General features: G+C 37.4%; 1 protein-coding gene across 16 annotated transcripts in view; it reads right to left on the minus strand.

Moving 5' to 3' along the window:
• The window catches only part of SYNE1 (spectrin repeat containing nuclear envelope protein 1), a 291,594-nt gene that overhangs the window by 149,563 nt on the left and 118,134 nt on the right, over positions 1 to 23,897 (minus strand). For all 16 annotated transcript variants that reach the window (XM_057405922.1, XM_057405914.1, XM_057405992.1 and 13 more), the window contains 17 exons: positions 23,609 to 23,762; positions 22,689 to 23,317; positions 21,812 to 21,991; positions 20,600 to 20,750; positions 18,775 to 18,933; positions 17,836 to 18,018; positions 16,652 to 16,753; positions 15,916 to 16,119; positions 14,760 to 14,967; positions 13,944 to 14,056; positions 13,067 to 13,272; positions 11,856 to 12,011; positions 10,552 to 10,843; positions 9,681 to 9,853; positions 7,734 to 8,043; positions 5,177 to 5,341; positions 3,269 to 3,625 (listed from right to left, as the gene is read on the minus strand). In XM_057405922.1, the coding sequence (XP_057261905.1) occupies positions 3,269 to 3,625; positions 5,177 to 5,341; positions 7,734 to 8,043; positions 9,681 to 9,853; positions 10,552 to 10,843; positions 11,856 to 12,011; positions 13,067 to 13,272; positions 13,944 to 14,056; positions 14,760 to 14,967; positions 15,916 to 16,119; positions 16,652 to 16,753; positions 17,836 to 18,018; positions 18,775 to 18,933; positions 20,600 to 20,750; positions 21,812 to 21,991; positions 22,689 to 23,317; positions 23,609 to 23,762 (3,742 nt within the window). The remainder of the gene's footprint in view (positions 1 to 3,268; positions 3,626 to 5,176; positions 5,342 to 7,733; positions 8,044 to 9,680; positions 9,854 to 10,551; positions 10,844 to 11,855; positions 12,012 to 13,066; positions 13,273 to 13,943; positions 14,057 to 14,759; positions 14,968 to 15,915; positions 16,120 to 16,651; positions 16,754 to 17,835; positions 18,019 to 18,774; positions 18,934 to 20,599; positions 20,751 to 21,811; positions 21,992 to 22,688; positions 23,318 to 23,608; positions 23,763 to 23,897) is intronic.

Below are 23,897 nucleotides of genomic sequence, written 5' to 3' on the forward strand. Positions count from 1 at the left end.
AGGTGTGATAACCACTCCAACAAAAACAGTCCTTGTTGATGCCCACAGCATCTCCACTGCAGAATCCTGCCAGCTACTCAAGCATGATGAGCAGCGCAGTCTTAGCTCCTATCTCACTAGAAACTAAATTCTTCAGGCATTCCTCTGAAACTCCCAGGGAGAGGAGACGATCCACTAGCTAGTTACATTCACCATGGCAGAGGTTCTTCAGTGCAGGCAGGCCAGAGCGTTTGGCAACTACTGATTAGTTTGTCTAAATCTAAGTGCCATTTTGGAAGAAATGTGTAATATAAACTTAAGAAATGGATCATATGGAAGCGAAGACAGATTTTCCAGGGACATGTAAGTGGGACAAGAAGTCCCCAGATCATGGTTCTGAATGTATATAAAGAAATATACACAGTAAACAGTTTGCAATAATCTATCCATACAAAACAATGTTTGGGAAAGGTACAAATGATGTACACAAAAACACATGCAGAAAGTTTTCAAAATACCACAATCTACACTGCAGACATAAAAATGCTCACTGAGTAGATTTTTCACTGTAAAGTATTAACTAACTCTGCAATAAACAGACACCCCTTTATGTTAATCAAATGTAAAAGGACATATTACAAGAGTCTAGCAAGGCAATCAACAGATTTATCACAGTATGCTAGAGATTGGAAGGGACCTCGAAAGATCATCAAGAACAGTAAATGTACAAATGCCAGAGATTCAGCTGATGTGTCTGTTGCCCTCAAGCAATTTTGTGCTTGTTTCATATCTCTTTTCCTCAATGGTAAAATTAGTATTTTAGAATTTATATAGTGGATTTCTGAGCAAGTGAGGAAAAAAAAAGAAAAATAGAGGTATAGAGATATTGCTTCTTGAACTGCCAGGAAGAAAAACCAGAACAATCCATTTAGAGAAAAACCAAAACTACAAACATGAATTGGCTATGAATCACAGCTTGATTATGTTAACAGTATTGAACTCTGTTTGACATTTATACATCCCAGGGAAGCCCTATAAAATTAAGTCGAAAGACTTTTCAGATGTATTATGTGTACAAACTTTCATGTGTTCTTGTGAGTATGAAGAAATACTTTGCTACAGCAGATTTTCAGGTCTCCTCTGCTTTACATCATTTGTGCTTGTTTTATGTACTTTATCTAAGTCACTCATACACCAGAAATCAGTTCAACCATAAAAGACATTTCAAAGAGTCTCACTGCCAGTTTGTTTCAATACCATATAAAGGAGCATTTGAATTAAATAATTATGTAATAGCAATGAAACTTTGGGAAAATGTAAACCAACTACTTTTTGTTTATCTTACTTTACATTAAACTAGACACAAGATCCTTTTTTAAAAGCATTATGAATAAAAACACAATGGCTGTTACTTAAACATAAAATGCCACAAACTGTATAGAGCAGGAATCACTGTAATGAAATACTAACAGCTTTTATTTTTGTTGCTGTTTTTGGCAAAGAAAACATGTTCTAAGGGTAGCACAGGGCTAGAATTGCCTGTTTTCAATGATTTTTTTCCAGTTTCAAATAGCCTACCTCAATAACTTCTAAAAGGTTATTCTGATGATGTACAGCCTTAGGCATAACCTATTAAGAAACAGGAACATTAACTTCCAGAACAGGGTGCATTTAACTGTTACATTTTCCATACAGAAACACTGATAGCACTATTTCAGCCACTTGGATTTCATTTTGAATCTGACAATTACCAAAATAATCTGCTGAATTCCAAGTGCAAGATCTGTTGCTTTTATGTTGCACAAACCTAAAGGAATGGAGCTTGAGTAGAATAGAACAGCAGAATGAGCTTGCTAATTCTGAGAATTAGGAGATTCATTTTTAATTCATGGCCTTGGCTCACATGGCAACAGAACCACTGAGACAATGGAAATGGAAAGCTGCAGTGCTATTTTATGTTCACAATAGGACCTATCCCTGGGGTCCAGAAATGGCAAGATTACTGTCACATTTCCTCTAACTATAAATAAAATTACATATTAGGGCCGTGCATTGTGAGTCTTGAGATTCCTCTACATTTTCCTCACTAGCTAAAGTTTACAACTGTCTAATCTAAATAAAGTGTTGCTACAGTATATACACAGTATATATGCAATTAATAAAAACAATATCCTTCTCCATTTATAAAATGAAAAATGTCTGGTAGTTGTTGATGTATGTTGATGACAATTCCATGTCTTCCTTTCCTTTGTAAAAACATATAAACATGGCAGACTTTGCATATTTGTACCATTATTTGCTTCAATGTAATGTCAGCTTTGTTACTCCTACAGACATGTACTGACACTCAAGCAGGTTCCATAAATCTGTGCCAGATTTGAAAGGGGAAGCCATAGAAAAAACTTGGCAAAGACACTGGAGGAGGAGGTTTATAATCTCAGTTCAAAGAGAAGGTGTTCTGGGTTGTGTTTTTTTAAAAGTATCTTCCACCAAGGGGTCAGAAAGCAGGCATCACAGGCCTCTCTTCCTTTACTTGAACTGCTTAATTTCAACAGTACTCTGAAAGGGAAATACACTGTACCTTTTCTCAACACCTGTGCTTCACAGTAGTCAAGATACATATAAACACATATCTTGTTGCGAAAATATATATCTACATTTATATACAGTGTGTGTGTGTTTGTGATACACACACGTGGTTTTTTTTGTTGCTGTTGCTGGAAGACAATCAGCAGCACAAACCACCTATTTCTCTAATTCCACTACAAAGTAATCAACAAGTGTACTGGTTTCTGGTATAACTCCTTTAAATATTGGACAAGATCTCAACATGCATGACATGAAGGATATTTCAGGAAATGCAGAACATGAGCTCAATACACTCCTGACAAATTATAAGTAAGAAACAGCTCCGGCTGTTACTTAGGTTTTAAGAAATGCTTCCCATGTCCCTGTTCAGTGCTTCTCAAGTTTGAAACACTGAACAACTGGTGTGCTGTAGCTCCTTCCCTTTCTCAGAGACAAGTCCTGTTTTTCCCAGATGAGATCCAGGCAGAATTTGCTAAGCCTCGTACAGCAGAGGCCAAGGAGAGAAATGTCTTCTGGAAACACTGCTGCTTGTGATGACAGTTACAGAAAAAGTTTGGAAAGCTGTGATTTCATAGAAATATTTTTGACAAATGCAAGTTACTATTTCCTACGTGACAGTCCCCACTGGCATAAGCTGTCTCCCCCCAGTAGCCGTGCATTTACAACCGAACAGCAGCCAAGAAAAGAGACGTGGCCTTACTTTCTCCTTGCGCCAGCTTTCTACGACCTCGCCGTCGGTGTGCGCGCTGTCGAGGAGGGCCAGGCTCCGGGACGAAGCGGCCAACAGCCCGCCAAGCCGCTCCGCGGCCTCCTCCAGCCGTGCGGCCTGCGCCGCGAACTCTCGCTCGGACAGGGTCCTCTGGCTCAGCACGTCCCGCAGGCTGCGCTGGCTCCGCAGGGCGCTCTCCTCCCACTGCTCCCAGTCCGACCGCAGGGCCTGCATCTCGGCCGCCAGCAGCTGGCACCCGCCGGCCGTCGTGCCGCGCTTCGCGCCGGGGGACAGCGTCTCCACTCGGCCCAGGCGGCCCGCGCCGGTCTGCCGGGACTCTACCAGCTCCTGCAGGGAAACATCGCCATGGTAACCCTCCGAGCTGCCACCGCCTCCGCCGCGGCGGGGAGGGCCGTGGCGTCCCGCCCGCACCGAGCAGCGCCCGCACAGGGCGGAGGCAGCGGTCCCCGGGGAGCCGCCGGGCTTGGAAAGACTGCCGGAGGACGGATGCAAAGAAAACTCGGCCGTCAGAGAGAGCGTGCGGGCTGTGCACTGGGTAAACAGCGCTCCCGAAACTTTCGTAAGCTGAAGTTTCGGGGAGAAAGAACAAACTTCCTTGAAAACTCTGTTTAGGTTAAGATCCGCAAGTAGTTAACTGCTGTAATCTGTACAAAAGCACCACGGGTATGTAGCTGCTCATAGTGTTAAAAGCACAACTGTGCTGCTCAGAAAAAAAGCCATTTACAGCCGTGATCTGTGATGTGCCAGATTGGTTGCACATGTCTCTTTTTCCATATTTTTTTTTTCTCCCCTCTCTCCAGAAGTGAATTCTTTCTCCAGTGTCCTATTTCAATCTCACACATGCTACAAGGGAATCTGGAGAGTTTTTAGTTTAAGAGGCTGGAGAGTATAAATATCATCCCAAACAACACATGGCCAGACTAGTGGTATTTGTTCTTTTGTTAGTCTTATGAGCTAGAAACTACCGTCTCCTTTTCCCGTTTTATATGTGGGGAGTTTGAGCACAAAGGAAACTGAAAACTATCTGAGAGTGCACAACAAATCTGCAGTTTGATTTTGGGTATCCTGAATCTTCCTCTAGAAGCCTGTTCACTGGCCCACTCCTACATGTTTAGGAGCAGAGTAAAATGTTGGCAGCATGAGTATCTGAAAGTAAACATCAGGCATGAGCAAAACATTCAGTCTGCTTTAACACTGCATGCAGAAATACATAGGCACTCAAATATCTCAGAATAGATGCTGGAGTAAGGAAAGCACACATAAGGGAGGCAATGCATTTCTGCTGTGTTTGGAGAGAACAATCCTTGTACTGCTTCATGCATCTTCATTTTGTGCAACTCGGGAAAGGTTGTTTCTGATTGATTCAGACAACTCTGCTCATGGAGACAGAATCCTCGGCAATCAGGACAGAGCAGTATTCATTAATCAGCTAAGCCACATTCTTCTGTGATGCCACTGGGCTTCTGATCTTGCAAATTGTTTCCATGTGTGTTGTGGCTATTTAAGGTCTGTTTGTACCTTTACTCAATCAGTTTAATATAGGAAGGGAAGCAAAAAAAATCATAGCTCAGAAAGCTTGCTTTCAGTTCACTGAAATGTAATCACCATTGCATAGGATCATCGAATGGTTTGGGTTGGAAGGGACCTAAAAGATCATCTAGTTCCACTCCCCCTGCCATAGGCAAGGACACCTTCCACTAGACCAGGTTGCTTAAAGCCACATCCCACATCCAGCATGGCCTTGAACACTTCCAGGGATGGGGCATTTCCTATTTCAAATACACAAAGAGTTAAGATCCCACAACTTACTGTCTCTAGCCTATTCTAGAGCATAAAGTCTGAACTGCAGATGAAATCATGAAAGGTAACTTATCTTACATTGATTTTTGCCAGCTTTTTCTGTATAGTTGATGTATCTCCAGATGAGTCTGACCAACGATGCAGCTCTTCCTTTGCAGACTGGAGCCAGTCTGTGAATTCATGCACAGCATCAAGGTATAGCAAATGATCCTTCACGATGTCTTCCACTTTCCTCATTTTTTCCTATCATTCAGATGAAAAAAAAAAAACAAAACAAAACCAAATCCCCCAAAATAAAAAAAAGAACAACACCAAAAACCAAACCAAACAAAAAACAAAAAAAAACAAAAAAAAAAAAAAAAAAAAAAAAAAAACAAAAAAACAAAAAAAACAAGGTTAATAAATCGCTCAAATACTGTTCTGGCTTTAAGTAGGTTTGGTTCAAGCACAAGCATGTTCTGCTGGAGCAAAAGATGAAGCAGTCTTCTGGAAATGTATGTAAAAATGCACTTTAACATGTCCTTTTACAACGTATATATTGTCTGATAGATATCAAAGCTGCAGCTGTGACAACTCTTTCTCAATACATCCTTAAGAGGCTTTTGCACCATGAGTCTTCTCAGGGAGCTGTGTGCTACCAGAACAGCTCTTATTTAGGAGTTTCAAGTCTCTACAAATTCGAAGCAGAGTCACAGATATGTTGTATACAAAGACCACAAAGGAGGACTTCTGCTGTTCAAAAGGGCAAAAGGTTCTTATGGTGCAGAGTCCATTCTAATCATCAGATCAGAAGATCCTCCACCCCAGAGGATGCTCCCCCTGACACAGGCATACAGCAGCTTCCTGGCTCTGTTCTTAACTTTTTAATGTAAGCTTAAATTGGGGCGAGTTTATCCTTACTATGAAAAGATGAAATAGCATACTGGTCCAGCATTGCCTTTGGTCTGGCTGAACAGATTTCTTGAAATATTCTTGTGAGCTAACACTCGCAGATGTTTATCAAAGCTAACCAAAATGAACTGAACTAATCAAATAGGTTTCTACTCCTATGTGAATACTCTAGATCTAAGCACCCTTAAACCAGTTTTGAACTAAACCACTTATGAATTACACTCCAGTTATTTTTAACTTTGAATAACTCAACATTTAACTAATGCTTTTAGAAATTTAGATTAATAAGCCTTGCTGTTCTCTCTGAAAATAATCATCATAATTTCTCAGAATGTCTCAGACCAACTAGACAATGGATGGTTACTAGCTAAACAAAGATGACCTGAAGTTAATCCTCAGAGTTTTTACATCTTAACTCATTTTATGGAACAACAGAATAAGAAAATGTCCACATGCAGGGGAATTTAAACAAAACTGATAGTCCTCTAGGGAAACAAAAGAGCCCCAGGAAAGGCAACATGCACCTCCTGTTTATGTTGCTCGCACCAAAATATAGCACCAGTAGAAGGGGAGAGTGGAGGCAAAGAGCAACTGTAGTTGGTCTCTTCTGGTGGGAATGGCTCCTACCAGCTGCAGTCAGTGCTGGTCTCTCCCAGGGGAAAGACTGCAAAGCTTGCTTTCTTGCTTAAGAAATTAAATTTATTGATGCATATTGATTTTATGAGAATGCTGCCATGCTCACTTACAATACTCTTTTCACACAAGTTTAAAGGCACTGTACTGAGTGAGTTAGTAATCTTTATATTGCTCCAGGTTTAACTCTGCTGAAGAAAATTGGAGTCATACAAGGATGAAACTGTGCTCATTCTCCAGAATTCAGAGTCATAGCTTACTATTTCCAGTGAAAAAAATAAAAGAAAAAAAAAAAAGCAAAAGTTCATCGATAAAAGAATGTTTGAGTATATGGTAATTAAAGAATTCATATGCCCTAGATTTAACATCTTTCCCAACAGGTAATTTTTTAGATCTTCCATTAATTTTTACTTTGGTACTTTTTTTTTATATATACTATGAATTAACTACCTACAGGCCATCAGCACTATTCTCAGTACATGGAAACCTGAAGCACACTTCCAAGAGATTATAGTGTTGACTTCAGTCTCAGTTAACCTTTTATCATGAAGCCTTTCTCAGATGCAAACTTTCCCATTAGTTGAAAAGGTGGTGACCTCATGTATCTTTTCCTTAGAAACCAGAGTACCTGTGTAGCATGTGTGGTGCTTAGTGGCTTGAAATATCACAAAATATGGGCATATAGCTCTCTGACAGTAGGATTTATCTCTCTGACAATATGTTTTCTACTCAGGGAAGCATTTCCCTTTCATTCTTCCCTTTCTAGGTACAAAAAAAAGTGCTAGGAATGAATGAAAAATAAGTAGATGAAAATAAATCTGGAAAGATGTCAGAAATACTGTTGTATATAAGAAAGTAGGAATAAAATATATGGCCTTCACTTTTCAAAAATCAGAACCATACCAATTTCAATTCCCAATACTTTTTACATTTCAATGCAATTCCAATTGTAATAAACTGTTTCCAACTTTTTGTTAGACTGAGCCAGAACAAAAGACAAGATTATTCAAACACAGTCTATCCTTTAGTTACTAAAACATTATGAAAATAAAAACTTTAGCTCTGTATACAGATGTCTAAACATTTTACTTAGTTTAAATTGAGATCTTACCTTGGCTACAGTTGTGATGTCATTAAACTGTGTTTTTAGTTCTTCTTGAGCTGCTTCTCCAAAAGACTCATCTTCTGTTTTTTCATACAGTTCCACAGCCTTTTCAATGAGTTGCTGTAAATCACTAGAGTGACTCTCTATCTCAGAAACAATAGCCTGGAAGTGGTCCAGCTGAGCAAATTTCTCCTTCAGACCAATCTGTGGTTCTAAAGGCTGTTCCACTTTGTGATCCAATTTCTCTAACCACTGCTCCAGCTGGTTTTTCCTTTCCAGATATTCATTCCACTCGCTAATGACAGAATCTAGGCAGCTTACATTAAAAGAAACACATACAGTACAGGTAAGAACTTCTGATTAGTCTGGGAAAAAAGAAGACCCTGCTTATAGCATAATGTTATACTGTCTCTTGCCATGTATAATACGTTTAGAAAATGCTTTTTCCTCCAGCCTGCTTTTGTTTTCTATGTCAATTTACATTCAAGTTAGTGAGGAATGTAATTCTCATTCCACTGGACTTAATGATAGACATGAGTTTGTGAGAATCTTATTCAAAACATAATGGTCTAACCTAATCTAAGGACAAGAGGAAATCATCTTAATATGCAAAAAAGATTATTTGGAGTAGATCATAGAATCATAGAATAGTTAGGGTTGGAAGGGACCTTAAGATCATGTAGTTCCAACCCCCCTGCCATGGGCAGGGACACTTCACACTAAACCGTATCACCCAAGGCCTCGTCCAACCTGGTCTTGAACACTGCCAGGGATGGAGCATTCACAACCTCCCTGGGCAACCTAGTTCAGTGCCTCACCACCCTAACAGGAAAGAATTTCCTCCTTATATCCAATCTAAACTTCCCCTGTTTAAGTTTTAACCCATTACCCCTTGTCCTATCACTACAGTCCCTCATGAATAGTCCCTCCCCAGCATCCCTATAGGCCCCCTTCAGATACTGGAAGGCTGCTATGAGGTCTCTACGCAGCCTTCTCTTCTCCAGGCTGAACAGCCCCAACTTTCTCAGCCTGTCTTCATACGGGAGGTACTCCAGTCCCCTGATCATTCTCGTGGCCCTCCTCTGGACTTGTTCCAACAGTTCCATGTCCTTTTTTTTATGTTGAGGACACCAGAACTGCACACAATACTCCAGGTGAGGTCTCACAAGAGCGGAGTAAAGGGGCAGGATCACCTCCTTTGACCTGCTGGTCACGCTCCTTTTGATGCAGCCCAGGATACGGTTGGCTTTCTGGGCTGCAAGCGCACACTGTTGGCTCATGTTCATTTTCTCATCAACCAGCACCCCCAAGTCCTTCTCCGCAGGGCTGCTCTGAATCTCTTCTCTGCCCAACCTGTAGCTGTGCCTGGGATTGCTCCAACCCAGGTGTAGGACCTTGCACTTGTCATTGTTAAACTTCATGAGGTTGGCATCAGCCCACCTCACAAGTGTGTCAAGGTCCCTCTGGATGGCATTCCTTCCCTCCAGGGTATCAACCAAACCACACAGCTTGGTGTCATCGGCAAACTTGCTGAGGGCACACTCAATCTCACTAGATATTAGGATTTTTCTTTTTTTTTTTTTGATTAAAAAACCATACTGAAAGACAAAATTGAGAAAACTTCCTAGAGTTTTGTAAGGAAGAGGTAGATAAATATCTGTCACATGTTCTTGGTCCTGCCAAGTACATGTTCAATAACTCAGAAAGGCCTTTCTAGGTTTTTCTCCATACGAATTTCTATGATTTCTATTCTTAAATTACCATCAAGTACCATCCATATGAAATTTGATTAATCTGATAGGATCAACTCATCTTTTTTATAGAAGTATGTATTTTTTCAGGCAATTTTGATTCTCTCTGATAAAGCAAATTTCCCCTCACATACTAGTAATGAATGAATGGACTCTACGTGCTGTAAGCAGGGTTTGACCTGTGTTTTCCAGGAAGTTTTACCTCTGCCAGTTCACTGAAGTGCTGATAATGTCATTCCATACACCCTTCAGTGTCTGTAGCTCGATTTGTATCACCTTTTGTCCTTCCTCACTGCTGCTTTTAAGTGCTTGTTCTCCTTTGCCAATGGCCATGTTCAGCTTAACTTCACCATCACCTTTGAGTAAGAGGATCTCCTGTGAAGCAAAATAAGTCAAAATATCAAATTTAAGTGAGAAGTGAAAGCTGTTATTCTTTCAACGGTGGACTCTACCTTCTGTGAGCTTATTTATCCTTGACAGCCATACCCAGTATGAATTCCTATGCCCCTTTTCCTTTAAGTTCCTGTCCCTTGCTACGTGCAAGTGATCCAGCATTTTTTCTCGCAGACATACAGGCTTTTCACTGCACTGGTCATCCTAAGAGATAGCTCACATTGCAGTATTTAAGGAGTAGGACAGGCACTGCACAGAAAGACAGCCCCACATAGCTGGAACAAATCTCAAGAAAGCCCATGGAGGGATCTCCTACACTGATGACCTTCCTATTAGGATGTTTATCTCACCTGTTCTTGAAGACGACGTGGCAGATATGTTACAGCCTCTCTGTGTCAATTATTCTAAGGCTTCCCCTCCATGAGGAAGCTTTTCTGTATCCGAATACACATTTTCATAGTTCACTATTCTTTATTAATGTAATACTTGGCATCTGTCTGTATTAAACTTCATCCCATTTTTCATACTGCACCTCCCGATTTGTCAAAATCACCTTAAATTCTGATCTGCTCCTTTGTAACTGTAGTAAGAATAAAATACAAGAACATTTCTCTTCCACTAATGTGGCCCACAGCCAATATTAACCTCAATGAGTAATCTCTAGTTGTATCCTTCTTTACCTGAATTTGTGTCAGCCGTCTCTCTAGTGTGTCTTTGCTACCAAGAGTGCTCTCTGATGATGCCAGTTTATCTTGAATCTCTTTCAACCATAACCACATACTCTGCAATGCCTCCTCCAGAGTGAGATGCTCTTGGAGTGCAAGCTGACATGTTTGTAGCTTCTTCTTGACAGTTTTCACCATGTTTTGATAATTAGTGAGATGCTGAGAAGCCAGGCGCACTTCCCTCCCTGCACCATGGCCTTCTTCATTTAAAGTCTGTGCCATTTGGGACAAGTTATCAAAAGATTCCCTGAAAGAAAATGATGAGACTGAAAATCATTTTCAGAAAGCATATGATATTGCTATAGCAATTATCAGATAATTTCCGGCTGTCAGACTTTCCAGTTCTATATGAACTGCTACCTTTTTGTACGTGCCAAAGCTTCTGAGAACTCCATAGTCTTTGTCAGGTAGGAAGGCATAATGGAAATATCAGGACATTTGTCCAGGATTAGTCACTGACTCTGGGGTTTAGTACAAGGATCAGTAAAAGGGATTAAAATTCTGGGTTTATACAGCCTCAATTAATTTCCATCTACTGAATCACCCTTCCTGATATCCTGTGATTACAGGGAATTTCCATCAGACCAAAATATCTTGCATCAGTCTCCATGGGATAGGTAGTGACTGGGTGTTTCCTTTTAGCACGCTGTGTGGCTTGAACAACTGACTACTATTTATGTTCTGCCTAATAATATGCCCAACCTAATAATAAAAAAAAAGAATTTGAACCTAATAATAAAAAGAATTTGAAAACCACTGTGCACTAAAAAAGGCAATTACTTCATCATCTGTTGGCTAAGTCTGAGTTCTAGAAAGATTTCACAGCCAATGTGGATGTTATTTGAACTTTTTTATAAAGTTAGCTATATGTGAAAGGGATTTGTGCTAACCCGGTTGAATATGAGTGTTGCAGGTCAGAAAGAAAATTTTAAAACTGATATAATGATAAGTGCCATTTTTACTACTGATTTTACAATCAATATTGTTAAGATTTTTCTTATGTTTTTCAGTTTCCATTTATGCATGCATTAAGATAAGCTTTTTTTAATGAGAAATGTATCATCATTGAATTTTGGAGATGGCTCCAAATTCCAGTCTCCTTAAAACTGGAAGTATCTGGATTCAGCTTCTTTTAATGGAGCATGTTGCAACACCTTTCTCTTTCTTTCACAAACACACTTTACCCCAACAGTTTAGTTTCACTGTTGCTTTAGCAGAGGAAAAAGTGAGAATATTTTAGGAAATGTATTTCATATTACCTTGAGTTCAGTAACTCTTCCAGGAACTTTTCAACTTTATGCACCTCCTTTTTCTTCTCAGGAATAAGCTGTTTGTTCTCTCCTAATGCTTCTGCGCTTATTCTTTCTTCCATGTCACGTATCCACAAGCCAAGTTTCTTGTGCTGATCTTCAAAACTATAAAACAGATAAATACTCCCTTAAATTTTTTTCTCAGGTGGAGTGAATTTAGTAGAAGTTGATTCAGTTCTTTCAGTATCCACAAGACCAGGAAAATAAAGCTAGGTATCAATGTTACGCTTCGAGAATAAGAGTTGTACACAAAACATAATTCCACAGTGACTGCTAATCTAAAAATATTCAGCGACTCTCTAAAAACATTCAGCAAAATCATGGGAACTACAGTGAGAACAGAAGCCTCCAAAATTTAAAGTGACAGTGCTTTTATTTATTATTAGGTTCAGTAAAGGCAGACCAAAAGAAAGCTTTTTCCAAATCCTTATAATGATATAGTCTAAGTTTAAAAAATGGGTAAAAGTGGGCTTCCACTCAGTACTGACACTTACAACACCTTAGACGTTGTGCTTTTGATTTCTCCAACAGAACGTAACTGGACTCTCAAGCATTCAGAACTCGGCAAAACAAGTTCTGGCCCTAAGTTTTAAAACCTTTCCCTTCACCATCTCATCTTGCTGTTTTATCCATTACTGCTACTATTACTAACTTTGCTTTAAAGTAGCAACAGTTTTGAATCTAACTGACCTAAAAATACTAACACTCAAAAAATTCCAATCCCGAGTAATAATTTAGCAGAGTTTTCTTATTAGGTTCTTAGGAAATATGTCTGTGTGGAATGGGACAGGACAGACACCAGCTGTGTGAAAAGCATACTATCTTCAAAATCCAGGGCAGAACTTGAAAACTCATCACACCTTTTCCTTCCAGGCAATTCCATTTAAATTATGGAGAATCCAACTGCTGATTTGGGATTGCATGAGTTATGCAGATCTGCATATATGATCCTGACCTGGAATTATCTAACCAAAATAATACCCTTGGAGCAAGATCTCCAAGGGTTGACACGTTTTTATCAGAAAACTTTATTCTGTCTTAAACAGTTGCAAACAAAAAAGCAAACAGGACCAGGGTAACTGGAAATGATTTCAAATTGTTCCCTGTATTTCTGCAGCCAGATAATTTCATGCAGTCCACCTGTGACTGATATTACTCACCTTTCCAGGTGTGACGCACAAGCTTCCAGAGACTTCTTATCATTCAGACACTGGTTGAGGAATTCCTGGAAGTTCTGGTTAGACTTCACGATTTGCTCCTGAATATGGCTCACAACTGGTTTAGGTAAGCAAGCATACAAACTTTCTCCTTCCTTGCAGGCAGCATCTAACTTGTTCTGTCCCTCACTAACAGAATCCAGCACACTCTGTGTAATAAAAGAATACAGTTTAAAATGCATAACTAGATTTAATAAATAAAGATAAGTAATATTTCTATTAGAAGTGGTCAGTTTTCCCCAAGAAGATGAGACATATCTAGCTATGGAAAAAGTTCTGAGCAGATAGTTCAACTAAAAATTTATCAAGCGGTGCTACAATTCACAAAACTGAATTTTCCTACTTGGTTCCAAGGTAGTCCTGTTTTTGTCTGGACAGTTTACTCATGTCCTGAAGATGTTATACATTCCAATAACTAGGTTGTTTGAAGTAGGTGTGCTGCTATTTGTGTGTCAAAAATCTGCATAGATGATAAGATTTGACATGACAGTGATAATCTGAAAGACTGAATAAGCAACCGTGTAAGAAAACAGGAATAGAAAAGAAAGAAGGCAAAAAAAAGGGAAAAAGGATTCAAAAACAGAAACAGGAATAGTCTAGTTACACATATATCTTCCAGAAATTAAATTCTGATCTCTCAGAACAATGAACACAGTTTCCACTGTACTCCCTCTACAGTACGTATTGCTGTCGCCAGCCATTCTTACATTACCTTTTTGGAAACAAAACCAATAAATATTATAACATCTAATTATTTTAGAGATATAATTGGATACATATAGTTAAATTGCTAATTAATGTTTTTAATTGTTCACTATACCTGCAAGTCATGTAGCTTTGCCTCTATGGCTTTGCTGTCTCCAGACCTATCAGATGACTCTTTTACTGCAGCCTTCACACCAGAAAACCATTCCTGGAATTCTTGCATTGAATCTTATTTAATAAAAAAGTATAGAGAAGAGAATATTTTTTTAAGAAGCAGCATTATCCATAATACTATACAGCTGTCTTCCACAGTCCTTTTATTCTTCAGGAACAGGATGTGTATCATTACCTTCAATGACCTTGGGGAGTGGGATTCATTTCACAGAAAGTTAGATGTTTCCACTGTAAATATCCAAATTTGAACAGTCACACTAGCTTCCCTTTATAGTCAATGGGAAAAGATAGGCATTTTCAGTCTATTATATATGTCCTAATTTAATGTATAGATAGTATCTGGATTAGTATGTTAATATACAAGATTTAAAATTGCCTACTCCTCTCCACTGACTATCCAGGGATCCCAAGAAATACTCCAGTTGGGGACATTTAAACTATAAGCATCTGCATTTGGTTATATAAATCTCTTTATGTCAAATACACAGTGTATCTGTAGAAGTACATACTAAGAGTGAAGAGAGGTGGAACTGGGCTTGCCTTTCATGCATATTACACAGTTAAAGTGGAATTCTGTTATAGTAAACCACTTTGTTTCATAGCAGTTATCAAATGAACGTTTGGTAACAGGACTTTTGAAAGGCTCCATACAAAAATAAAGTTGCAGTTGCAGTGACATCACTGGAAACTCTGGCAGATTCCAGAATGATTCATGGCTGTGGGCTAACAGTTCATACTAATAAGACTGAAGACTCACCGAGGAAATGTTTTTCTAAGGACTCTTGCATGCTAGCCTGTGTTCTGCAACAGAGCAGATTTACAGCTTCATACTTCTTTATTAACAAAGTGACAGTGCCACCAAGAGTTTCCAGGTCTACAGAATGGTATTTGCGACACAGACTGTTGAGGTTCTCACGGGTTGAGTCAATGCGACTCTGCTGAAGCTGGAGGTCTTTTTGTGTTTCCTGAAAATGAAGTTACAACACAAATATGACGTTTGTAAAGAAACAGAAGAGCCCTCTCTTTTCCTCTTCCTATATGCTCTTTCCTCCTATGGCCTATTGCAAGTCCTAGACACAATGAAGGGAAGAACTACCGGTGCACATTTCCTAAATTTTTTAAGTGAGATGAATCCTTGAAAATAAAGAGCCATCACAGAAGTGAGAGAAATGCTGTTTCTCATGATTTACTACTCTATTTCTAAACAAATTTCAAGGCATACTGAAGGACAACAGTTATTTTCAGTTCAGTCTGAATATACACGTGAGATGCAACAGGACACTGGTACTTGGTGGGATTTCTGAGTGAAAGGGAGTTTTCATCTGACTGCAGAGGAACATTTGTTTGAAAATTAAATTGTCCAGAAGACAGTCATTAAAATGTGCTCAAACCGAAAAAATATCCATGTGTTTTGTCATGTTATGATGAGCATAATTGTATTCAATCAAGAGAGCTCTAGGAGACAAAAGAAGTGCTATATATGAGGACTAAGGAGGACTTCCGAGGTAGAAGTTTGTGTTAAAATTAAACTCAGTCCAGGGTCTTTTACTATGATAAGTTACACATTCATAACCTATATTACAAAGGAGTAAGTGGACTTGTAAACATGCTGGAGTAAGGACTGAATAGTTCAATGTAATAAAACCAGTTTTTGTCACAACAAAGACTATAATATTCATTATAATGTTTAAAGAGTTTTGTATCAAATCAGAAAAAATCAAGTTAACAAATAGATCAGAACTTCAGTTCATTGGTAGAACTTAAAAGAGTATCACTGCACTATTTGCTATGATTTTAGCATCTGTGCAGGACATATTGTTAAATTAAAATGAAGTATAATGCTTAGCAAGACTCTGCTAAAAACTAAAGATCACTGCATAAGAAAAAGCATATTCATTTTCTTCAGCACTGACCTTCACTTTATTTAGAGCATCAGGATCCAGGTTACGTGCACAGCATAACAGTGTTTCTTCCACTTCTGTTAACCAGTCTGTCATCTGATCAATAAACTTCTGTAACTGCATCTTCTGAGTACTAAAATCTTCCAGTGTCTCTTTTGCTGTCTTTGACATTTCTTTGGCATGTTCCAACTTCTGCCTCAAATCTGATTCTATAAACTAAAACCAAAATGTTAGCTATTAAAGCATTTACATAAAGCATTTATTATAGTGAATGTTTATTGATATATATATATATATATATATATATAAAAGATAGGGAAGTGACACAACGATTATTTTACTCTCTTTACATCTATGAGTAAAGATACCTACATAAATAAAACATGTCAACCATTAAGGATTAAGTTTTAGATATACCGTAATTCAAAGAAAGGATACTAATTTATAAAAATCTAGACTGAAAACTGTTGAAGTTATCTACTTTTGAAAAGTTAAGCAGTTGCTATAAATTTGCCATATATACAGAATATGACCTAAACGCAAATAGCTCCATAAAAAGCATACTTTTTTCTTTCTCAGAAAAAAAATTAAAGAAATATGAAGAAAGAATAGTTATGATACATGTAAATAATGTAATATCATCTGTCAGCTTAAAAAAAAAAAAGGCAGTACCTGGGAGACAGAAATTTCAGGAGGAATTTCTTAGTTTTTTGAGCACAGTCTGTGATTACCAGTATCTTTATTTTACCTGGAGATCTGCAGGAGGCTCTTGACTATGGATCAGTTCTTTGAGATCTGAAATTTTGGAACTAAGCTGCTCCAACTTCAGCTCTTTAGCCTTGATTTCAGACTGTAAAAGAGATGTGGTCAAAGTTGCTTGCCAAACTACAGGAAGGTTTTAGACCGTCAGAAGTATGCTCCATCAATTGCAAAAATGAAAGAAAATGTAAAAAAAAGTTTAGCAACACTGTTGTTGTAGTTGGTTTCTTCCCTAAAATTCTCCCATCTCTTCTCTTTTATTAGACATAGTTCAGAGATTTTTTTTATCCAGCCATTAAAATAACCACACACATTTTTTAAATTCAAAGTGCACTAACAGCTTTTGTTTCTTAAAACCAGCTGAATAAAGATGGGAATGTAATTGTTTATTTGACTGGAAAAATCTACTGTGGTTGTTAGGTTCCACTTAACGGCATACAGCATATAATACATGTGCTTTCTGGTTTTTATTACAAGGAAGTGAGCTCTCAGAAAAAAAAATTAAACACAAAAATAAGTTTTAACCTCAAAAGGGAACTAAAATGTTCTGCTATATTTGCACTGACATATCTGGACCTTGTAGTTATTATGGTCATATAGATCACAGTTATAAAGAAATATTCTACCTATTAAAAAAAAACAACAAAACAACTAATAGCAAAGTGAAAGAGAAAATAATCATGTATATAATTATTGTTTTTAAGTATTAGGCAAATAATTGTTTTGTTTATCCTATTACCCAAACTTGCTTTCCCAAAAAACTTCAGACAGATCACTCCAATTAAAAGATTGGACAGTAGATTTCAGAAACTACTGAATTTTTACTTAACTTCAGCTAAAGTTGTCTAAAATTTCCATCAGTTTCTCCTGGAACAGTTCAATCCAATGCTATGCTTTCTAAAATTTTTGTGCTTGTAAGAACACATTACCATGTACTGCTAGAGCCAAAATAACTGTGGAACTTAGATTTAGTAAGAAATGTGCTGTTTGTGTTTCTGTCAGAAGCAAATGGCTTCAAAAGAGGACTGGAATGCTGTCAGGTAAACACTGGGTTAGTGGTACCACTACTTGAGCAGGGGATACGGTGATCTACAACACAGCCTTGTCTATATGCCTGATACCACTTGAGATTTTGGTCTAGAACATTTTTATCACTGATTTATGGGTAACCACCTGGAAGTCTTTCAGGAGAACCTCCATTCTCTGACTGTTACTTAAGTTGCTGATGCCTTCATTCAGTTGAGAAATGGACTTATTGCACCATACATCCATTTCGTCTCCAGTTTTGAGGATGTCATCCCACAGAGACACGCTTACACTCAGACGGTCAATGTTGTCTTCAGTTCTTTCAGATACCTTTCAGGAGAGAAGATGTATCAATACCATTCATAAATTAATTTTACATTTATTTTGCAGCCAATTGTAAGACAAGTGCATAAAAAATGATTAGTATGTTTAGGCAAAATAATTTTCTTAGAATTGGGCCTAAGTTCTGAATTATAATTTTGGTTTAGTTACCCATACAATAAAATTAACAAAAATCGTATGTGAATGTTTCTAAATATTTATGTATTTTTTACTGGGACAGTTTTATGTTGAAATAAACGTCATCTTTAAAAACAGCTAGATTTATCTTTCTTATGTAATGTAGTAATTTCCTAATAAAATTGTATAAATATGAAAATATAAAATACTAGCTTTTATGTTTCTCTGCTATAATGTCTTTCTCAACATACAGTGTAGCTTAATACAATTTACTGCCCAATTTATTTAGTCCACTTTACTTTAGTAAAGTAATACTTTGTAAATACTTTAATAAAGTAATATATTTGGTGAGAATCCAATCTAAATTTACACACAGAAGTGTGCACTGAGCAAATTTACACTGTAACATACATACATTATTATAAGACTTTGTTTTAAATTGATCAAATTGATGTCACAACTTTGTTGTACAATGGATGTCAAATCCCTATGATTAACCCTTTGAGATATATACTTCAAAGTAAACTTTAGTAAACAATTGTACTCTAAGATCCTAAGAAAATGCTAATACTATAACCTTAGCCCAACTTAAAAACTGCGTCCATTGTATAAATAACAGATTCTTACATCTAGCCATTTGTCCACAATACAGTTCATGTCTGTTTTGACCGCAGTGGAGTCGCATCTATGTACTCTTTTCAGTTCTGCTAACAAATGTTTTCCTTTATTGGTGAAAGTGTCCAGCTCTTTTTGTTTATCGCTCAGTTCATTCTTGGCAGCTTCATGCTGTGAACATAAATACTTACGTGTTTAATTAAGCCTTGAAGAAAGAAAGAAAAATTCAGTTCTCCAGGCACCCATCCCTAGCCCTGTGGTATATATTATGCATTTGATAATTCTCATTCAGCATACCATCTCATATTTCACTATGCCACAAAAAGCAGAGCAATGATTTTCTCATGAGCATAATCAAATAGTATGATTTTTATTAAAAAAAAAAAAATAAAGCCAATAAGCAGGAATAATAAATTCTGATTTTTTGCCACTTGGTAACCAGTTATCTTTAGGACTTGGGACATATTTTAAAAAAAAAAGTATTTTTATTTTTCCCATTCTTCAGACTCTACATGTATAAATTGAATAATAAGAACCCATCATTGACTAACTAGTATCTAAAATAAGTTCTGGAATTACAGCAGGGAAAACAGAGGGTGTTGCAAACAAAATTTAGAATTGTAAAACCTGTCACTCCTAGATAGTCTGGAAAATGAAAGTACAGATGTATTCAGAAATAAATTAGTATCTTCAGAGCTACAAAGCCTAGATGCAATTCTAGATGTAGGGTAATATTTCTAAAATACTGTCACTGAAGATGTAACAAAATACTGAGAAAGGATCATAGTAAGCATCTCAGTTTTTTTCTTTAAGAACTATTAGTGATCAGCATTAGAGGTAAGCTACTAATCTGGATGCACTAGGGCCATGTGGCCATGCCTGTTTGTTATGGTAGAAGTTGTGCAAATTATTTATTATGCTCCAACTCCTTCAGGCCTAGATGTGGCCAGTATTGGAACAGGGAATTCCCCACTCTCCAAGACCCACATTAAGGAGGGGAATTATATGGAAGCTAAATGCATTTCTTTGTTAGACTGTTGAGCTCTGATCTGGTTTTCAGTTTTAGTTAAAATTTCTACTATCAAAATGCCATAAATAAACACAGTTTAGAATGAGGTTTATACAGATCACACTGAAGAATTTTTAGTCAAGAGCTCACTAGGCTTGAAATTACTCTCTGAATGAAAGGAAAGAATATAACTCAGAACTGGTTATCTTGACAGGCTGATGGATAGCAGAATTTAGAATTTTAGAAGCACCAGTGAAATGAATAGAGTGCAAGGATCCAAATTCCTTATCTCAATGGCTCAATGGCTAGTATCAACATTGTACCCCATGGCATAAGTCATCTTAGAGAAAGAGACACACATAACCCTTCTTTTGTTGACTTTATTCTATGAAAAAAATTACCCAATATGAAAAAAACAGTAAAATATGTTGACTGGAAATACCCTCTTATACTATCATAGTATAAGTATCATATACAAGTATCATTGTATATTCACAATATACTTTATATAAGGACCAATAAGGACAAAATACTTTATATAAGGACCAGATAACTTATGGTTTCCACATAAATTAACATTTTGCATTTCTAGGTGTTAAAACTGTAAATAGCAACCATCAAAACCACATTAATGGATCTTGCCAAATGCTTAAAAAGTACGGTATTATTTCCTTATCTGAATCGGTACTACTTAAACTCTGAATGTCAGTGTGACAAGATTTGACAGTAGATTCAAGGAGCTTAAAACACAGAGCAAGGGCACCTTTAAACTTTTAAAAACCCCATCTAAATCCTTTAAATACCTCAAATGAAAATATATATAATTACCTTTGATAAAGTTCGCTTGATGTCTTCACGGTCCTTCCAAATGGATTTGATCACTGAAGCATTATCAGCACTGTCTATGACTTTCATTATTGTTGTCTTCAAGCTCTGATATTCCTTCATCAGATCAATAAGAATGCAAGACTGCTCCTTTCTGTAATGTGAAAAGGCTGTGTTAAAATCAGTTGCTGTCATGTTTCTGAGGGAAAGAGAGTATGATGTAGGGATTCAGCATGGGAAAATGAGGATGGAGTGACAAACGTGTTTTGGGCAGCTAATAAAATACTAATATTTAAGTTTTGCAAATCACTGTGGGTCCATACATCACAAATAACTTCACTGAAGAGCCAGTATATAGATCACCATTGCATATATATCATATATCAAAGCAACAGACTTGAGCAAAAGCCTGGTTGATACTGGAATTCATGCTTCTCACTTCCTAAGTTTAGCAACTTACTGACTGGAAACCACACTGTAATGATGCTGGCACTCACAGCTCATTTTTTTAACTTGCTCCTTTAACATACAGTTTTTGGTTCGTTTTGTTTTTTTTGTAAATAGAAGCCCAAGTAAAGACAGACAAAATTTATGTACATTGAGGATGATGTAGTACTGAATGAATCCAGCACTCAACTTTACCCTGCAAATTTAAAAAGGAACATTTGAAGTTTTCTTTAAAGATGATGAAGAGGGAAATAAGACAAAAAAAAAAAAAAGGTAAGATTAAACTTTCTTTAGCTTCTTTACTTCTTTATCGACTTTGATTGATATACAAAACTGTCATATCACTGATTGTACATTGATTGTTACGAGCATGGTCCCTTGGGCAGGCATACAGACCTTTTAAGAATGATTTAGGACCACTGAATATCGGGGTTGTCAGAAATACATATTCAACAGAGAAGGAAAATACATGCTAGAAGGACAGTATGTATCTCAATGTATATGTTAGGAGAGTAAATAATAACATGCAACTAAAACCCCAGTATATCTATAAGCACTGCCCTGAGGACTTGTCTGTGGCTTTATTAATAGTATAATCATAAGTATCCTGGTTTATACTGTTTTATCTTCTACTCAGTATTTAACATAGAAGCCCTGTTTTTTATTGGCATTAATATGACAAGAAGATATTAAATGCAAATAACGAGGACTCTTTCCCCCACTAAAAGATCTCTCTCATTTGTCACCTTAAGTCTAAGATCTACTTACTTTTCATGTATAACTTTCTTGGTATCCTCCCACAGAGATTCTAACCGATTTATCTCTTTGTCAATCTCAGAAGCGTGTGCAATGTCTTTTTGGGCTATTTGTTTTGCTTTGTCCATGAGCCACTGGAGTTTGTGTTGGTGAGAATTCAGTTCCTCATCTAACTGGTTAAAGATTCTTAATCTGCAAGTTAAAAGGCAGGTTTAAAGTTTACTTAGCTTCACTTTTTTGCAAGAGAAAGGAGGACAAAATAAGACTGAAACAGTTGCTGTTACTATGCACCAAGTTCCCTTTTTCTAACATTTCCTACGCTATCTTCAGAAAAAAAAGTGTTACCTGGATTTTTTTATGCTACAGCTGGGCTCAGAATGTAATTTTACTACAATTTTGTAGAAATTGCAATTTTTCTACAAAATCTCTACAATTATATAGATATACATATACCTTCACCTCACACGGTGACTTGGAAATATACTCAAATATTTATATAAATACTTTATTATAGTGTTTTCCTTCAGCACATGTACAGTCTATAATTCTGTAAAAGTACAAAAAAGTTATATCGGATCTCTAATAGCTATTTGGAGCTATTAGAAATACCCAAATGTTTCATTTGGACAAAATATGAGACAAAGATTTTCTCAACTGTTCTTGCAAGATAAAAGATTAGCAGCACTTGCTAAGTGTTCTGCTCATGTTCTCCCTCCATCCAAACGGCTCACTTATTTACAAAATTTTATTAAGTAGATGTATGAACTCACGAATGCCTGGCAATTTTCCCAGGCAGAAAACTCACACAGGCCTCCAATGCATAATAAAAAATCTAGAGACTGCAAGCAAATGAAGAAGCACCAATCTCAAGCATTAATACTGTTTTTACCTTTGCTGGAGGGCTTGTAGTGTTGCCTCCTTCAGGCCCTCCTTGTCAGCCTTTTCCTCAATATCGTCAATACTCCTCAGGAGCTGTTCTTTATGTTCCATGAAAGATCTTCGCAAAGCTCCAAGAGCTTCTGCCTCACTCTGTTTGGTTCCCAGCAGGTTTTGAACTGCCTCTAGTTCTAAGTACAGATTATCCACCACAGCCCTGCAGGAAGTCCTCTGCTCAGAAACGCTATGTTTTAGATGATACTGGGCCTTAGTAAGCGAGCCATCCAAACTGATGGCAATAGATTCCAGCTTGTTAAGATTTTGAATTACATTATTGAGTTCCTTCTCCAGTAATTCAGATTTAGCTTTATCCATATTTCCTGTTTTCTCCACTGTCTGCCTCAGCTGGTGGAGCACCCTTGATGCAGCACTATGGAGCTCCAGGAATACTTGCAGCTGATCCAGAGCCTCTTGTCTTTGGCTAGTTATTTGACTTGCCTCCTGAAAGATCTGAAAGCAATCCTCAGTCTTTCCCTGCAATGTCTGCTGGTCTTCTGGGCTACTGAAAGAACACAGTCTATCTACATGTTCCTTCAGACTCTGTAGCTGCTGTTTCTTACTTTCGACTTCCATTGAGTGGTTCTATGGGAAAATAAAAAAATAGAGATGGGTTTCTTCTTCCAATCAAAAGCTCAGAAAACATTTTCATACTAAACTTACAAGCAAAACAAGTACTACTGAGGGCTTTTCAGTAAGAACAGTTCAGTTTTACAGTTTTGCTTTAAACTGGTCAAATAACAGAAATCTGTATGTGACTGCAACACCATGTCTGTTCTCTAACAAATAAATGACCTCATGCTAGTTTTAGATGAGTATTTAGCTGAACACACTGTACAATTTCTCTGTGTTTAATATTTACATCCAAAAGTTTACCTTATTGTGAGATGCAGCTGGTTGTTGATCAGCTGTGCTTATCTCTGAAGTGGCTTGTAGTTCAGTAAGAAACTGCTTAATCCAGTCTGAAAACCTGAGCAGGAGCTCATCAAACTGCCTATGCTCAGCAACAAGAGATTGAAGGAAGTTGATCCTACAGGATATCAGATGTAAATATGAAAGCACTTGATGTAAATTAATCACTTCCCATAATCAGAACCACAGCTGACTGGACAGCATTAAAATCAATGCCAGGTGGAAGGAATGAAGGAAATGTTCATTTATGTGC

This window comes from Pezoporus wallicus, unplaced genomic scaffold (assembly GCF_028554395.1).
Source record: "Pezoporus wallicus isolate ANWC-B61680 ecotype Strahan unplaced genomic scaffold, APGP_CSIRO_Pwel_v1 contig_3817, whole genome shotgun sequence".
NCBI classification, from domain to species: domain Eukaryota; kingdom Metazoa; phylum Chordata; class Aves; order Psittaciformes; family Psittacidae; genus Pezoporus; species Pezoporus wallicus.